At 44.3% G+C, this 18,163-nt stretch overlaps 1 protein-coding gene across 1 annotated transcript; it reads right to left on the bottom strand.

The window, feature by feature from the left end:
• Positions 1-5: 5 nt before the first annotated feature.
• On the bottom strand, positions 6-17,439 carry NOBOX (NOBOX oogenesis homeobox). Its single transcript, XM_030041538.2, is given in 9 exon segments — positions 6-246; positions 830-1,177; positions 3,021-3,367; positions 3,936-4,206; positions 11,445-11,578; positions 12,519-12,637; positions 13,195-13,301; positions 13,716-14,408; positions 17,189-17,439. Coding segments are annotated over 9 exon segments (2,190 nt in total). The 5' UTR covers positions 17,334-17,439; the 3' UTR covers positions 6-220.
• Between the last annotated feature and the right edge of the window lie 724 nt (positions 17,440-18,163).

The following is an 18,163-nucleotide window of genomic DNA, read 5'->3' on the forward strand; positions in this document are numbered from 1 at the left end:
AAAAACACAGACCAGAAGCTTTTATTGATTGAAATTTCCCTGCTGCTTTCCTCAGCAGGAAAATAATCATGGCAACAAGAAAAAAAAATACAACTCCCCCAAAAAGAAACAAGTGCTTCTGTTGCAAATATTATTCTCATCTCTCTTTTTGTCTCTTATTTTGCAGAGTTTAAAATGGCAATGTTTCCTCCTCCTCTGTTTTCTTCCTCAGAGTGCAGCATCAGTCATTAGTAGTTTCTTTAATATCTGAAGAAAAACCAAACAGATTCATAAGAAAATGTGACCTCACATGACACAGAATACCTTGAATTTTTTCAAATGTTTTATATTTCAAAATTAGACACCCCCACCCCCACCCCAACAATATTTAAGGCATATGACACCTTTCAACAAATCTAGAGTAAGGTACTTTTGTTTCCAAAATAAAGTCTGAAAATGGAAATCCAAACAGAAAGCTCTCCCTTCCCCTTCCCTTTCCTCTTTTCTTGCTCAGGGAGTTCTACCTTGAAGAGAGGTGTCTATGCCTCTGGAAATCTTAGAAATAATCGGTCCTGTGTAGCCATTCAGCTTGCAACAGATGATGTCTGACAGAGGGCAGAACTTTGCCATCTATTTTACTGACCTGTAAGTCCCCACTTCTAAACATAGATGAATCTAAGAACTCTATATAGGATAATTGGACCTGTCTTGGACAGCAACCCAGAAAAAAAAAATTCTATTCCCATTCATGCCACAGTTTTGATCCTGCATTCAGAGGAGCAACTGCTGTCTTGGAACTCTTTCCTTATCCCCCCTTTCCCCCCCAAAAATCAGCTGGCTGTTCAGTTACCAACAATAATCTCTCCTTCCTTGCTGCTGCTCTCTACTTCCTCTCTTTCAGCAAGTGATGTCAACTCTGGCTCTGTTTGGTGGTTCTGGTATGAACTCTGGTCTGGTGGCGTCACTTCCTTTTGTTTTCCAGTGTGTGGCATGGATCCCAATGTTGTTCTGTTGGGCCCTTGAAGAAAACATGGAGAGGAGGGCAGGCAAGGCGGCTGAGTGTAGGAAACCTGCTCTGTGAAGTACTGTCCTCCTGCTGTGCTAGAAAATGGCATTCGTGAGCACAACTGATTCGAGAATGGAGCTCCCTCCATGTAGAAATCATTCCAGGGGACAGCTTGATAGGCAGTGATGCCTGCTGAGGAAAAAGCAACAAAGAAAGGACAGAATAATGAAGATAAGGAAAGGAGGATTAAAACCATGTATATGTAAAAATGTGTACGTTGTGCTTAAGAGAGCATGCTCAGTGCAAGTACAGTATTACAGTTACGCCATAATGGTTACTGCAATAGAGCAGACATCATGCACGTATGATGGTTAACTCTGGTGTTTACACTGCAGTGTATTTATCCAAAATATAGTTATTAGGAGGAAAACACAAGGTCACTTCAGCACAGATCCTGAGTGTGTATGTAAATGGTATCAGAGACACACACCCTCATTTTTCTTCCACTCCTATTTTTCAAGTTAGCTCTGCAAAGCTTAAGCTGGATGCTTAATCTTCACTTTCATTTATAAGAGCGGCAATCCAGGAAGCAGGAATGTTTTTTAATTAGTATCTATAATTCAACTAAACTGCTCACTTGCTTACACGCTGAAGTAAGAATTATGGGTGTGTCTACACTAACCGATTGGTTCCCTCCCCATTGCACTTCTGGAACCCCAGGTCCTGGTCATCCACACTGCGTAACAGTCACAGGATCCCTTCCTTGAATAGAAGAGCCATGCACTACTGATTGTGCTCCAGACAGAAGTATAGAATAAGAGAACATCAACTCTGCCTCTGTTCCTTCAAAAATCCTCCAACTTTATCAGTCCTAACAAGGCTTGCACCTTTACGCATCCCTTTTTGCTTGCATGACAAGCCTCAAGGCATGCAACACACTTCCAGCATCACGCTATAAAAACATTAATTTGGTGCACTGGGAGACAGCCCTCATTATTTCTGGCACTTCAAACTGAAAAACCACAGAAAATAATAATTACGCCTTGCAACCAGAGAGGAGAACCAGGCCAAGTGTGCTAGATAGCACAGGTGCTGCCAACCTGTTCTGGAGAACGTTAGCCATGAACAGTGTGAACATGAGCCAGCTTGCACCCATCAGCCTGTGAGTCAGACTTCTCTCCCTGACAAGGTCCACAAAACCGGTACAAAACCAGGAACAGCATCTGTGGTCTGAAAACTCTTTATTCTCTTATGTGAGAAGAGGAAAGATGTATTTTTTGGACTGGGAGCTCGATTTAACAGACCTGGTGGTCCAAACAAACTGCAATTGTTTATCTTTCGGTTGTACTTGGGCTTAACTTAAAATACAAATCCCTGACACAAAACAAGGAGACCAACAATGCCATTTTTACCTAGTTACTTTTTAGAAAGATTAAAGCACTTCAGCATAATTAAGTGGTGTTGCAAATTCATGTCAGAGGAAGAAAAAGAAAGCAGCTATATCCATACTCCATTGGCCCGTCTCTGACCTTCTTCTTTTGCGCTACCCTAAGATACGTAACATTCTTTCAAAATGGTTTCTCCAGAAGCCCGGCAGAGTTAGAAGCCTGTTTTTCTTGCTGCTTCTGTTTGTTGTGGCACCTTTTTCACTTTGCACCCTTGACCCCACCCACATACGCTGAAGGCATGTTAGTTTGCACAACAGTACACTCCTGAAAAAGAAAAGTTAGCTCTCCATTCCAGACGAAACCATTGCACTACCTGACATATTCACATGGTAACGCTCTCTGACATGCAGCCTATGTAGTAACTTTTGATTCAAATTAATGGGTCACTCAGCACTTTTAAAAAAGCATACAAGGAAATTAAAATAAAAAAAGATGGGCAGCATATATATATATATATTTATGCATGTATATGCACATTCCTTCTTTCTGTCACAGTGATCAGTAAAACCACTGATCACCCTGAATGTTTCAGGGTACTGTTTAGTTACTGCAGAGGAGCAGGATGCCAGAAGATTTCAGAAATCTACCTGAGTTTCCACTTGGCTGCTGTAACAAAAGCTGTCCCCCCGTGTGGTTTTGTACGTAGCCTTGTGTGGCTCCTGCTGCCCCACAGGTTATGGCTCCACTATTACCAGGTAAGGCGAGGAAAGCCGTATGGGACTCGGTGGCTGTTGTAGGAGTGAGGCGGACACTGGAGAGCACGTTGCTGGCCAGGTGACCTGGCAGTTGGTGGAACTGGGAGAGCTGGTGCTGCTGGGGATATTGAGGCAGCTGGTAAGTTCCACCCTGGCTGCTGTACTGACAGTACGTGGTCTCTAGGTTGCCTGCTGACTCCAGCTGCTCAGGGTAATTGCAGGAAACTGGTGAACTCAAGCTGCAGAGAGCAAGGAGAGAGGCAATGGAGACTCAAGTAGGGTCAACAGCTACAGCAACCTGTACAACAGTTATATCTTCCCCTTGACAGCCACTCCAAGCCTGATCTGACTCCAACCCTTCCTCCCAAATGCCAGGCACAGGGCAAGGGCAACAGAAACCACTTGAGCCAAGTGCTTTCACTGCAGGATTCTTTAACAATGCGCGTGAGTGGGGATTACCCTTCCTTCAGTTCTTCCCACTCTCCAAAGCACACCCCAATGCCTAAAACATCCTCTCTCAAGACTGCTTTTCACTGTGCTTCTGAACCCCACTTTCACTTAACAGGCATGCAATTCTGAGAGCACTCTGATTAAAGGTATCACTTTTCTGATAGAAGGTGCCCTGTCCTACTACACACATTGTATTTTTTTCACACTCCATTTAAAGGACATTCTCACTCCCATGTCTAACTTTTCACCTATGCTCCCACCTACTTCCTGGTCCCATGTCCCACCTTCACCCTCCCAAGGCTTCTCCCAGGGTTCAATTTTTTCATCTCCCTCAAAGCCAATCTCATCTGTTCCTACCCTTGATTCTGGATGCTGTAAGTGAAGGCCTCCCTGGAGCCATTTTCCTGACTGGATGAGCTGCATTCACCACTGGGAGTGTCCACCATCAAGGGAACAATATGACTGGGGGGGTTGACGGACAGACTGAGAGGTAGGCTGGCCCTGCGGATGGGTGGAGGGCTCGGAAGACTAGGGAAGCACTCCATTCTGCTAGAACTGAAGTTGAGCTGTGGTAACGCCTTCGGCTGAACTACTTCACAAGATGCCACCATTTCTGCCACTGAAGAGACTGTGAATAAAAAGAGAGACTGTCATAATAGGCTGTCATACCATGCTGCCATACCAAAAATGAAAAGGAACAAGCAGAGGGAATGACAAGAGTGACAGAACAGAAAAGCAAGATGCCAGTGAAAGAGTGGAGATTAACTGATGGGAATAAAAGTAAACAAATACCAGCATTGCTGCTGGGAAGCAAAAGGGAGCAGTGGGAAGCAAAAGGGAGTAGTAGCAAGCTCTCTGGAACAGAGGATGATGTTTATTGGTTAAATAAGATTACCTTCATGATTTCAGTCTCTGCATACTGGATTTATTCAGCTCTCAAGAAGGCAGCCAAATGAAGCAAAGTACTTCCTGGAAAAAAGCCAGGAACAATCCCCCAGCCATCTTCCATCTCTACTGTCCTTCGGGAAGAGTGTACTGCACAGATTACCCTTTTGAAAAATTTAACTGTGCTTTGAAAGAAACAAAAGCGTGCCTTTAGAGATCCGCTGTCTAGGCCATTTTTTAACCAAATTTTCACTTCTGGTTTGGCCTCTGATGAGTCATGCCAAAAAAAAAAAATAAAAAAAAAAAATTTAAAAAGCAGAGGTGTCAGCTGAAGGGCCTTGGGAAAAAGAAGCTGGGAGATGGAAAAGGAAACCAACACCATTTGGTTGCTAGAATCTTGTTTGGTGACCTGTCTCCTCAGTCACTGCTGGAAAAGGAGAGAGGAACAGTTTCGTACAAAACAGCCTCTGTGGAAAGAGGACAATATAGGAAATGAAAAGGTCAGAATCACGTATGCTGGTGATCCAGAGTAACACGTATACACAGAAGTTCAAGAAGCTTGCACATGGTGCCAGAGAACAAGATTCTCTTTTATTATGCCAAATAGCAAATGATTTCTCTCCAGAAGTGTAACCATCAGGTCTGCATGACACAATTTGAAATGATTTTTCACGTGTAGCTAGGCTTGAACCAGCACAAGGATGAGGCAGATACGAGAAAATAACACTGACTCTTCAGGTTACATTGGTCTACTCCCACACGTTGTAAAGCATTCATGGAAAGCTAGTAGCATGGACAGTTTACAGCTGTACTTCACCCTTGCAGGCTTACAGAGTAACATCAAATGCACTCCACCGGGGTGTGAATCAAAGACCTTCAACATAAAACCTAAACATAAAGCTGCCACAGCAAGCATGAGCAACCTTTAGATAATTTTGGAATGCATGCCCAGAGAGCTGATAAGGAGATGCCACTTCAACACCTTGCAGCACCATTTCTCAGACTGCCCAGTGTGCTGTGCAATTGTGTCTGTCCTGTTGCATCTTCCCACATCCAATCTTTTTCAACTCTCTGCAACTATGGAGAGAGGGAGTCATGACGTTTCAAGGAAAACTTGAATAGCCCTGATTTGGGGTTCATTTAGAAAAATAGGGCAAGATCTAGATGGCATCTCTAAAGCATTCACATGCCCAGGCAATTCTCAGTGGTTTATTTTTTCTATTTGAACATACTATTTCTCTATGTCAGGCAGCATCTATGATGTACCTGTCACATTCCTGTTTTCTGACACAGCACAGATCCAGTCCCACACAACAAAGCACTAGTCAAGACAACGTTTCGTTTCCTCGCAAGTCAAAATGGTTCAGCCAGAAACAAAGCTGAAGATATCTTCTGATTTTTTTAAAATCTTCATTTGCACTGGTCCTCCCAACCATTCTGTCCCAGAATGTAGCAGTTCACACAAACATTATGAAACAGCAGCCATGTGGGGCACAGCTACCTAAAAAAAACAGTCTATATCCAGATAAAGCTTCAGTTCAATAATGACAGTAGGATTAGCTATTCTGCAGATGGCCTTAGTCTTGCTCAGGATGAATACAAGCAGTGTTAACAACATAGACCAGGAAATCACTTCTAAACCCACTTTCACACCTACTAAGAATTAAGTTCTGTTGTTTTGAAACATTTGCAACACTTAGTGCAGATCATCTTTGTGGATCATGGCAACATGACCCATAGGCAATGAGATCTTGAAGACAGCACACTCGGCCTCCAAAGAGCTGGTTCAGCCTTTTCTAAAGTTTCCTCTACATCTCTGTCCTTCCAAAGAAAGACACTGAATTTCTATCTTCTGAATAAAGTCACAAATGCAGTAAGATTAAACAATTCCCAGAGGAGTAATATCTGCTAAATCTGACGTTATATTTACAGAAGATTCCAGCATCTTGTTCAATGATGAATTCTGATCGCTGGCTGAGGTAATACTTATATTTTACAATTCTGTTGCTCTTCCTAACATCGATGTAGAGCGAACCTCAGAAGGCTTTCCAGTGAACATGGGAATGTAACAGTAGGATTTTTGTTTATCGCTTCCATTATTTCTGGGTTTTCAGTCCATGAGACAACCTCGGGAATTTCTGGAGAGCAATTTAATAATTTACAGCTTCAGATCCCTAAACCAGTCCTGGCACTACACTTGTCTTAACTCAAGAATGGCTATTCTAAGTCTTCAGCTGCACGTGTGTCTTCCCCCTACTATAGCTGCTTCCTCAACATCCTAGCAGAGTTAAGAGACCCATTCTTTAACACAAATAGCTTCCAATGAATGGGACAGAGTCTTATATTAACAAAAATGGATGTGTTTATTTCTGTCGGGATGACTGTGATTTCAGTCTTTCACCAGCCTTGAACGAGACTGTGGCCTATTCTAGAGAGGTGTCCACGAACTTACAACAGTGCATGGTTTCAACTGTGAGACTATGTTGTAAGAAGCTCCTTTCACTGTTGGTAACAGACTAAATTACGCGCACAAGATTTGTGACCTGAGTGACACCTATCTGCATTGCAGCCCTTCCTCTTGACATCAGCCATACATTACTTAGTCAAGCACTTGTTACGTTGACTCCAAAAGGCCTTGGCATGAGACACCTGCAATGATTCTAGCAGTTAACTATGCAGCTGCCTGCAGACTGTTTGGAAGGTGGGAGACCATGATTGTAACTGTTTAACAAGCCCAGTGTTGGGCACAGTGCAGCTGATGTTGTTTACAGGCTGAGCAACCAGTCTAACCTCAGATGGTCTACTTGCTAGGGCTGCTTTCTCAAGCATCAAAACGAGAGTTCAGCAAAAGGCTGTATTACTATGAGTCTCTACGTCATACGCTATCCAATCCAGTTTCTTTTAATGAAACATGCCTGTATAATCACAGCATTTACTGGAACAATAAGGGCCATCACAAAGCTTTTCGCAAGATACATCCTCTTCTTGAAATTATGAGAAAATACATTTCTCTTGTAAATGACAAAATCAAACTTAAGAGCAATGGTATTCTTCATTTAATGGACTGAAGGTCAGTAAACCAACTTCAGTCTCTAACTGCATTGCTTTGAGAATTGTGTCAGTCTGATCCTCTTCTGGATTTTCAGTAGGCCAGAACCTGCCACTTGTTTAAAAGGTATGACTCTTGCTTGCCATGTCAGCTACACATCAGCTTTAAAGTAATTTGTTCAACAGCCAGAATCCTATAAGTGAAATTATTAGAGCTTGTCATTTATTTACTGTTCTCTGACAGATCATATCCAACTTCATCCAATTGCTCCCAAGACTTCCATTACAATCCCACCTCTGCCACTGAATAATCATCTTGCTATTTGCATAAGAGATACCAGCATAGGCTGGGCTCCTGGCATGTGTCCTCAGCAAGATAGCCACATGAAACAAAATATTTCCTGCAAAAGCACCAGTGGGGCAGAAAAATCTCCTCCCACAAACCAGGGACATAGAAAGTAACTTTTCTTTCTGAAGGGTCAACTCTAAAGAAAACATAAGCCAGTGTTTTAAGTCAATGAATCACAGATATATATCTCAGTAAGAAATTTCAGACAAACAAGAAAAACTTCCAATAACTGCAAATGTCAAAAACCCCTCCATTAATTTAAAGCAAGCTACCTGTCTAGCAAAAGTAGTAAAAAAAACAATTCTAAGATCAAAGCAGGCTCAAGATTGAATTTTTGAAGCACAAAAGGCTCTTATGACAAGTAGTGTAGCTAATATAAAAATCAGAAACCATAACTGCAAGCAAGGCAGAGCACATCTCAAATACAAGTTGCGGGCTTTATTAATCAGCTTGTTTGGAGAACTGTACAAAACAGTGGGACATAAAAAAAAAAAAAAAACCAAACAGTCAGAACTACTGGCTAGAGCAATGAAAAACAACAGAAAAGGCAGCACTGAACACTCCAACGGTGTTGGGTAACAGATCGTACTGTTCTCATGCACTTAAGTCATTTGCTTGTCCTGCTGAAAGTGGTTAAACACACTGCTACCAAGGAAAGCACCTGAACAGCCACTCCTTTAGGCCACGGGTCTCTGGGTACAACTGCACCATTGTGCACACCTCACAGATTATTTTGCTGAAACCTGCCATGAGCTGCTTCCACAAGGGCCACTTTTACTAAGCAATTGGTTTTGCCTTGTAAATGGATGACCTTTTTATTCATTTGTTCCCTCTTTTATTTTGCATCTGTTACTTTGGATTTTATCCTACCCAAGTTTTATCTCCTTAATTTTCTGAGATATTCTAATAAAGAAAACAGATGGACCCTGGATGGCCCTGTTTATTGACAAACTTTTTTTCTGAGCAAGGAGGCTGAACAAATTCAAAAGTCGCACTGTCTTTCTTTTTCTATTTCATTTTCCACTTTCATTCTCAAAAAGAAAAGACTGTTTAGGCAATGCTAGATAACAAAAAAGCAAGCTTCATTCCCCATGGCTGTGTTATCCTGCATCTAGTAAGGCAAAACTGCAACTGAAGCTTTTCATGCAATTGTGCCATGCAGATCTCTCTTCTGTGAGGACTCTACACCTAGTAAATCTTTTCCCTCAGAGGGAGCACTAATTACGTCTCGTCTCTGCCCAGGCACCAACTCTCCCACGACTTGTGGGAACGTAATTTTTAAGAATTCCCCTTTCCACCAAATTTGATTAGTTAAACAAATTTGGAGGGGCAGGGTGGGTTTCAGAAACAAAGAGAGTGCATGGCTTATTACACACACCATATTCCTCCCTTCCCTCAGGAAACCAGGTTAAAAACCAATCACCAAACCTCACAGTTTGTGTGCACTAGCAAAGCATGCCTCTTTTCTGAAAAGTGATTTAGAAAAGGTACTTTTTTTTTTCCAAACAGATCTGTATCTGGAAAGTATTCACCAGCCTTAGATAACACAAATAGATTTCATTACTTCTTGCCCAGCATGATTTGAAGAGAACAAGGGGAAGCTTGTTCCCTCACATAGATCTAGCAGAATGAAGGACATTCTCATCTTCACATGTCCTTAACACTGAAGATACAGGGGCTTCAGACACGCAAAGGAAGCATGTGTTTCATAAAAGCTAGATGCATACACAGTAAGTGCAATAGGTGGCAGTCAGCAGCAAGTTCAAAGGATTCAAGGAGTAAAAACCCAGCTATCTTTATTGCTCATTTTCTTGCATACGCAGTCCACTCTCAGGGACATTCACTTGCCCTTTTTCTTCCTTACACATTGCACAAAGAATTCAGATGGGACATTTCTTTCCTATTAGAAAGATTGCTTGTGTTTTCCACATGGAGAATTGCATCCCAGTGTGCAGATTCCCCAGAAAGAAACTGCTTAATACAGACAGATAACAAGATCATATCCCTGAATGAAACTTTATTTCTCTAACAGACTTAACTCTCTTTTGACTAAATAGCATGTCTGCAAATGTACTTCAGGAACCAGGAGAGTTCTGAATACAAGTGTAGAAATATGAGGATGTTTGGTTTGTTTCCTTTAAATGAATTATTTTGCAAAATCTTGATCTTTATCTAATTAAATACAGGACTGCACCACTTCATCACTCTGGGAAGCAGTGAATTATTCAAACACTTTGACCATAGTTACTCTGCTGCAGGAGGAAGTGGAAAAAGTGGAACTAACTGGATTACAGTCATATTGGTTAAACAGCTCATAGAATTGACTAAAGTAGTCCTTGCCTTGAGACTATGACAGGCAAATGTAAATGACAGAAGTGCTAAATTACGATATCAAGAAAGTATCTCAGGTAGGTACTTTTAGCATACATATCTATTTATTAGTATTCTAAACTTATTGATACAATCTTATAGTTGCTTTCTACAGTGCCAAAATACTTTTAAGGCATCAACACTGTTAAAAATACATTAAAGTCTTTGGGTCATTATTAGACAATGACTTGCACAGAACTGCCCTTAATACCGATAACCCTGTATATTTAGAATACAGTGAGGGGGCAGAAATGATGGCATGAAATTCAAAAGAATGAATTACACTGGAGAGCAGGAAAATACGCACAACAGTACCACATGTCAGCACATCTACTGCTTGGGAGATCCGTCCCTAAGGAAGTGGTGAAATCCTCATCATTTTGGAAATATTTTCAAGTTCTGTCAACTTGGAAAAGTAAACATATATAGGAAATGCTTTAGGGAACATTCCTGACTCTGAGGAATGCTCTGATACTCCACACATGAATACACAATTGAACAAATCCTTTCTTTTTGGTTGCCATCAATCTTTAAAGTCTAAATGCAGCTCAGGTAGAAAACTGGTCCAACAGCACACCCCACTGACATTCAACAACACTGCAACAGCAATTAAATTGGGCTGTATGCTAAAAAACTCAACTGTTCTCACTCCCTCAAGGTCTTGCACAAAACAGAAAATTGCACTGGCCGGAGAAGTAAAGGAACGTCCTTTGGAGTACCTGAGGGAGGCTTTCCTACCCCAGCAGTTTATACAATGCACCTGCCTCATACAGCTCACTTGACTACAGGTTGTAGCCGGAACGTTACAGTCTAAACCAGAACATGAGATGTGTGTATCTGCCATGAAGAGGTTAATAGCCAGAATAATACTTTTCATCATCATTCAGAGAAGCAGTACCAGTGTCAAACACCTATTACAGAAGAATGTCCCAATCACATATCCTTATGAAGTCATATTCAGAATTCCTTGCTGGCTTGTGTTAGGACACAAATAAGGACTGCAAGTTTGGTTCTAGCATTAGCACAGAGGCACCACCGTGCTGGTACATAGCTGGTAGATATTTGATTAGCAGAGAGCTGTTAAACCTGGTGTCACTTTTTGGACTGATGGCGTAAGGCTCTCACATGGCCTCCCCTAAAGTGTTTGGGAACCTACCAGCACCACCAGCTAGTACTGCAGCTATGCAAAATACTTGTGCTAACAGGGGTCTCACCTGAGGACGAGGCAAGTGGTGCAGGATGTCCACTGAGCAGGCTGGAGTAGTGCCCAGCCGTAGTGTCTACGCTCAGCACAGCAGACTGGTCATGAGCAATGTCAGGCAGTGGAGGCATGGGCAGAAGAGGTGCCCTGGAGGTATACATAAAGGGTATGAGCATGGACCAAAAGACAAGACAAGACATTATGACAAAATATACACACTCTTCTAACTATCCTACAATGGGCAATCCATGATCACTAGCAGGTGAAAGAGAAAGTGCCGGCTGACTTGTGAGTGCAAGGGGAAACGGTGCAAGGGATGCTGTATCAACAGTATTTGGGGAAGTGGCCCCAGGTCACTAGTGCGGAAAGGACAGGCAGCAGGGACAGTGCCATGAAATCAGTCAGCTGATCTCCAATCTTTCACCTTTCTCTTTTCATTCTGTTTTCTTCACAGGAAGACTCTCACTCCAGACTGCCATAAATACCTCCCTGTGGAGACAAATTTCTTTCCTCCCTCCCTCGCTCCCCCTTGAAACACCATGTATCCTCTCACATACTCCCTTCCCCCACCCTCCAATAAATGTCCCCTGCTCACCCACAAGGAGTGCTAGCTTGTATTTCTTCAAAGAAGCCCATGACTTTATTAGACTGATCTATGCAAGCAGCATTTCCATCACCAAGTGAAAATCCATGGAAATGGAAAGTGATGGTGGGAGAAGGACTGGGATAAAAGAATTCTCAAGTGCACACAAAGCACCTGGCCAATGCATTCACAGAAACTAAAAATGAAGGGGTGATTCCACAGACCTTTTCTATCTCATCCCCTGCTTTCTACATGAGTTCAGCAAGAGGGATTTCAACAGTTTTATTTCAAAACAGTCCTACAGGTTAATCAAAAGCCCTCTTAAGAGGGCCCACTACAATTTGCCGAGAAATCTGTCAGGCTGGAGAATACAGAGGACACACTACAGAGGTCCAACTCAATCGTCAGCTTTCCTTAGCTTAAATGTAAAGGGGAAATGGCAAAGGAAAAGATTTAATGCATTAGGTATCTATTGTGGAGAAATGAGAAGACAAAGTCCCTCACCCATAACCATCTGACCCAAAGGGGACTCACAGAGCTGATGAAGTTGGGTATTTTTTGTTGCCTTTCACACTCAACTTCTCCAATTTTCGCCACTTTGCCCTGCGATTCTGAAACCAGACCTGATAAATGGAAAGAAAGGATACATTCAGAGAGGAAAACACCTACACATGGGGACACAGGTAACGAATCAGCAATGACTGTCTCCACACACCAGCTGAGGCCAGAAACCTTTCTTCCAGAGAAAGGAACCTTAAGAAACCTTTCTCCCAGCGAATCTGCAAGATTCACTGCAAGCAGAAAGAGAAGAATACCAGCAGAAAGATACCCCCAAACACCAGTTTCCTTTGTGGCCCATGATCTTCAAGATAAAGAGATTAACTCCAATCCTCCTCTTTTACCTACCCATTACGTGTCTCATCTTAGGAAACACGAAGAGATGGAGTACGCAACCGCAGACTCCCACTGCCGTTTTGGGTGGGGTAGTTGGTTGTGCAGTGTCCATCCCTGTGAGCTCTCTTCCTTCTCTTGTCACCAGTGGCGGGTGCAGTCTCTATCCCATTACTCATGAGCTCCTCTTTCCTTCCTAGTCAAGCTCCTCCACCCTGCCCCAGTCCCTCTCCCTGTCATTTTTCTGCACAGAACCCATGGTCACCGCTGTTACCCACACAGGCATTACCATGATACGCTGTGGCGTTACACCAACCACAGCAGCAATCTCCCTCCTCTTCTCATTGTCGGGGTAGTGGTCTTCTTGGAACATCTTCTCCAACTCTTCTAGCTGCTCTAGAAATGATGCATTGTTCAAAGAGAGAGAGATGGGGAGTATGTGATAAGAAAACAAACAAAATAACCCAAAAGAAACAAGGCAGGGGAAAAACAAAACAGAACATTTTTTACGATACTTAGAAATACGTGAACAACATAAAAGTTATTTTTTTAAAAAGTAAATCACAAAAGATAAACAAAAATCTTCTTCCACAGTAAAACAAAGAGCATCGCTAGGGATACTTCAAATATAAGGCACTCAGCAACCTTTATTTGAAGAAGTTTTCACACATCTAACAGTGCAGAATGCATTGCAATACCAGTTAGAGCAGTTCAGCACCTCCACGCTGTGCCTTCAATACGATGAAGGAAACATCAGCGCCATTGGCACTACAAGTGTCACTGTCTGCCAGTGGGTTCCCCAGTATCTACCTGCACTATAGAAGGTGCGTGACTTCTTCCTGACCGGTGGTAGAATTTCTGGATTCTCAAGTAACTCTTTTTTTCCCTTGGTCCCTTCATGGCTCCTTCCAGATTCCAAGACTGAAGACACCTTGTAGGACTGCTGAGCTGCAGCATTGGCTGAAGCACATTTGGATGATCGGCGAGTAGCTGGGCCACACACATCCTGCCTGCAGAGGTCTCCAGAGATTCCACTAGATGCTTTCTCAGCGCACATTCCACTTCTGTCGTTACTTTTTTTCTTCTTTGCCTCCTTTTCAATCCCATCAGAGTAATAACCCTCACACTGTTCATGTGACCCTGACTGACCTGCGGGCTCCTGTGCAAATTCAGCCACAGAAAGTGGGGACACAGCCTTCACGTCACTGAGGAAATCTGACAGCTGCCCACACTCTGAGGCAAGGCTGAGCTGGCTGTCAAGGGCCACAGAGTCTTCAGAAGTTGACCCAGTTGCCTGCAGGGTACAGTACCTTCCATCTTCCTCCACCTTCTTTACAGGGCTGATCCTATCTTCTCTTCCCAAGGTATCTTCAGCTTCTTCATTTATAGCTGTGCTTCGGAATGCAGATAGCACACTGCTCCCTGCACCATGCCCACCGACAGCATCAGCATCTGCCACAAGGTGCTCAGTATTCAGCAATGTGTCCTCCTCGTCCTCACTCTCTACAAGGAAAAAATGAAAAACAACAGCCCCCCACACGCACATTGTCTAAGCCAGATGTGTGGATAGGAAGTTTCAGTTACGGAAGAAGGAAAACACTACACAATGAAACCCAACAGTGAAAAGAACTAGAGAATTCAAAATAAAGACTGTCAGCAGGACAGAGTGCTGCTAGGAAAGCAACAGCAAAGAATGCAGTGTGGTCAATAGGGAGATACTCAAACATCTGAGATGAGAAAAGTCTCAGTGTGAGAGTGAAGATGCCTGCAAAATCAACCAACTGTAAACTACAGGGAGAATTAATTCCAGACACAGAAAATAAAGGGAAGGTTGAGTATTACAAACACAGTAGTGGGAAAATATCACTGGGGATAACAAAGGTCTTTGGAATAAGGAACAGAACAAAAAATCAATGACTTATCAAGACACTAAGTGTCACCTTATTAAAATGAGCAAAAGAAAATACAAGCAAAATTCTGGTCTACCATGTCAACAGTGATTATCTGACAAATGACATCACTTTTCGATTTATAGAGGTTTTCCGTTTCTATTGTACTCAAGCTGACCAAGCAAAAAACCAATTAATTGTACAAACTTCTAATAACTGCCTTCTAATAACTGCAGCTGCAGTTTTCAGCAGCTTCAGCCACAACACTCATGAATGACAGACTTATGAGATAGGTAAGGAAATAGCTGGCTGAGGACAAAAATAGGTGAAGAGGTCGGACCAAGTTTAACAAAAAGCACAAACTGCATTACACTAAGAGAGATGGAATAGTACAAGACAGGTCAGAAAGAACACAGCAAAAGAAATAATTAAAATAGGCAACAGAAAAATAAACAAGCATTATACTTTCCCAGCTGAGATACACATTTCCAAACCAAGAAAAGCCCCTGGTTGTCTCAGAACGTGTTGAGTCTGTGTGATTTCTGCTACTTAAAGAAAAAAAGAAGAAAAAAAAAAGTGACTATTTCTTAAGAATAGAAAGTAGAACAGTAAAACCAAACCCATATCTGCCTCTGTCTGGAAAGAGGAAAGTTTGAGCAGAGTGTTGACAGCATTTCAGTTGTATGTGCCTACAGAGAAATGTGGTTAATTTGGGGGGGGGGGGGGGGGGGAAGATCTAAAATAATTTAATTTCACTCTATCCTACTTTTGATATATATTAGTGCAATGCCAAAATAAAGGACTTGCTTTCTGCCTCAATGTTTCTTTCTTAAACAATTGTTAATCAAGAAGGAACCCCACACCACCAGTCAGATGGGAGAATCTTCATGCAAGTACAAGGGGATGCCAGGCTGCTTCCAAGACCTTCTAATTTACCTTTTTACAGGATTAAGAGAACCTAATCAGTTGCAGGGGGAAGACACAGAAGCAGGAAACTCTGCAACTATAATAATTCGATCTTGTTAAGCAGCAACAGTTTCCGCTGCTGTTAAATGACATGAAATATCCTGATGGGGAGGGTCAAGAACTGAGTGAGGCAGAAGCTTGCTATGTTCTATATAATTCCTTTTTCCACTGTCCTCCTCAATGCCTCTGAGCTTGTCTCGCATATTATGTGAAAGAGCTAATATTTTCATGTGTCATCCATTCTGTCACTCACCCTCTGCCTCAAATCAGGAATAGCATTTTCAGCTTAGTGCTTTGGTTTGAGAAGGCTTTTTACTTATTTTTACTTTTATGCAAACACCAGTATGTGCTTACATCACAAAATACATTTCAAAGTCTTGTGCATGTACCTCGCATCTACAGCAGAGAGAGAGATTTGACGCCTGGGAGTTTTGTATCATCTACAGGAATATTCCTCCAAGAAAAAGTAAATTGCTGTCTCTGTTTCTAAAACATATAGCAAAGGCCTAGGCAACAACTTGAGATTGCCAAAGAAAAGACCCGAAATGAAAATAAAGTTTGGAGAGAAAGACAGGCCTTCCTAGTAACAACAAGGGAACCAACCCAGTCCTTTCTCCCATCGTTCGTATGACAAGAGAACAGACTGAACATCGCTTTGTCCCACTTTTAGATAAACATAACCTTAAACAGAAGGGATTTTAACTGACTGGGAACATCATACATATAGAGTCTGGAACGCCTGAGCTGCTGAAGGTGGACAAGCAAGAAGCCAAGTCCTCTTTTTCTTCTCACAACCACCTCCTCAGACATTTCTTGGAACAAGGTAGCCACCTGCACAGCAACAGCGAGATTTTTATGGGCGTTTCGAGCGTTTGGAACACAGCAACCTGAACGCACGCACAAGGAAAAACACGAGCTTCGCAGGTCCGCCCACGCAAGCTCAGACAAGGAGGAGGAAAACCGGACAGCGGGTGGAGGTGGTAGGTGCCAGCAGCCTAGAAACCCAGAGGCAGCGGGAACCCCTCGGTGCGATACGAAGGGAAGAAGACCGCCCGCTCCCGGCCCTCACGCCGTTTTGCCAGGCGCTTTTACAAAAGCCAGGTGAGACGAGGGCCACGCAGGCAGCAGCGGGCCGAGCGGCAGCCCCTCGCCCCAAATCGCCCTAGGCACCCTGGGCAAAATGGCGGCTTTCCCCCCCCCCCCCCCCGGGCCAGGCTAACGCAGGGCCCCCAACCCAAGGCGACGAGGGGAGGCAGGGGCTAATGGCTGCCGGCCCTCGCTGCCACAGCCCGCCCGGCGGGCCCGCCACACAGGTAACAGCCCGGAGGAGGCGACGGGGCTGTTATCCTCCCCCGGGGATACTCATTAGGCTCGTTGCCGGGTGCCTCCCCCCGGGTCATTAATGAGAGCCGGCGCCCCGGCCCTTACCCGGCCCTTTGGGCGCCCGCTCCTCCTCCTCCTCCTCCGCGCCCGCCCCGTCCATGCCGGCTCGGCGGCGGCGGCGGCGGCGGGTCCGACCCGGCCCGGTTAATGCCCCGCGCCGAGCGCGGTCCGCCGGCCCCGGCCGGCTCATCAAGGCCACCTGGGCCGCCAGCGTCCCTCGGGGGAAAGCGGGGCCGAGGCTCCCCGACCAACCTACCTCAGCCGCCCGGGGCGGGCGGGGAGCGGCAGAGGCGGGCTCCCCCAGCCGCCCCCGCGGGTAGCGGGGCCGCAGCCAGCCCGGCCGGCTCTCCTTCTGTCCCCTCAGGCGTCCCGGCCGGGGCGGGGGGGGGGCCATCTTCGGCGGGCCGCCCGGCGGGGAAGGGCCTGTCCTCCCCCGCGGCGTGGGAGTGGGGGGCCGGAGGGGAGGCCGGCCTGCGAGCGGGGGGTACGGAGACGTTTTCTGGTAGGTGTGAGGACGCCTGGAAGACCGCGCTTCGTCAGCTCCCGCGAGGAGCGGGCTTGGCTATCGCTCGTAGCACGCCTTGGAAACCCAGATGTTACGAGATTGGGCCGTGCAACATCAACGAGGTGAACCTCGTTATCGTTCCTTGCGGGCTGGCAGGAAGACGGATTCGGTTTTTTATGTGCTGTGGGTGCAGTTGTTCAGCACTGCTTCCGATTCTCCATAAACTAGCGGTTGCAAGAAATAAACGGCACTTCTTGACTTCCAGGTGCTGTAATTTTGCATCCTTTCAATACTTAACAATTCTTAGAAAAAACAAGGCTCCTAATAGCGTGGTACCGGGCAGTTAGTGGTCTCGCACTACTACAAGCGTTGTCATCCGCCCAGGTAACATATAAACCAGCTTTGTACACTTGCAGGTGTTTACACGAGATGAAGGGTAGGAGTGAACTAAGCCTGGCTTTTCCGACTTCTTTCTTCTCACATGCAGTTCATGGAGAGACCCGTGCTGCAACTCG

The sequence above is a fragment of the Aquila chrysaetos genome, chromosome 17, assembly GCF_900496995.4.
Source record: "Aquila chrysaetos chrysaetos chromosome 17, bAquChr1.4, whole genome shotgun sequence".
NCBI classification, from domain to species: domain Eukaryota; kingdom Metazoa; phylum Chordata; class Aves; order Accipitriformes; family Accipitridae; genus Aquila; species Aquila chrysaetos.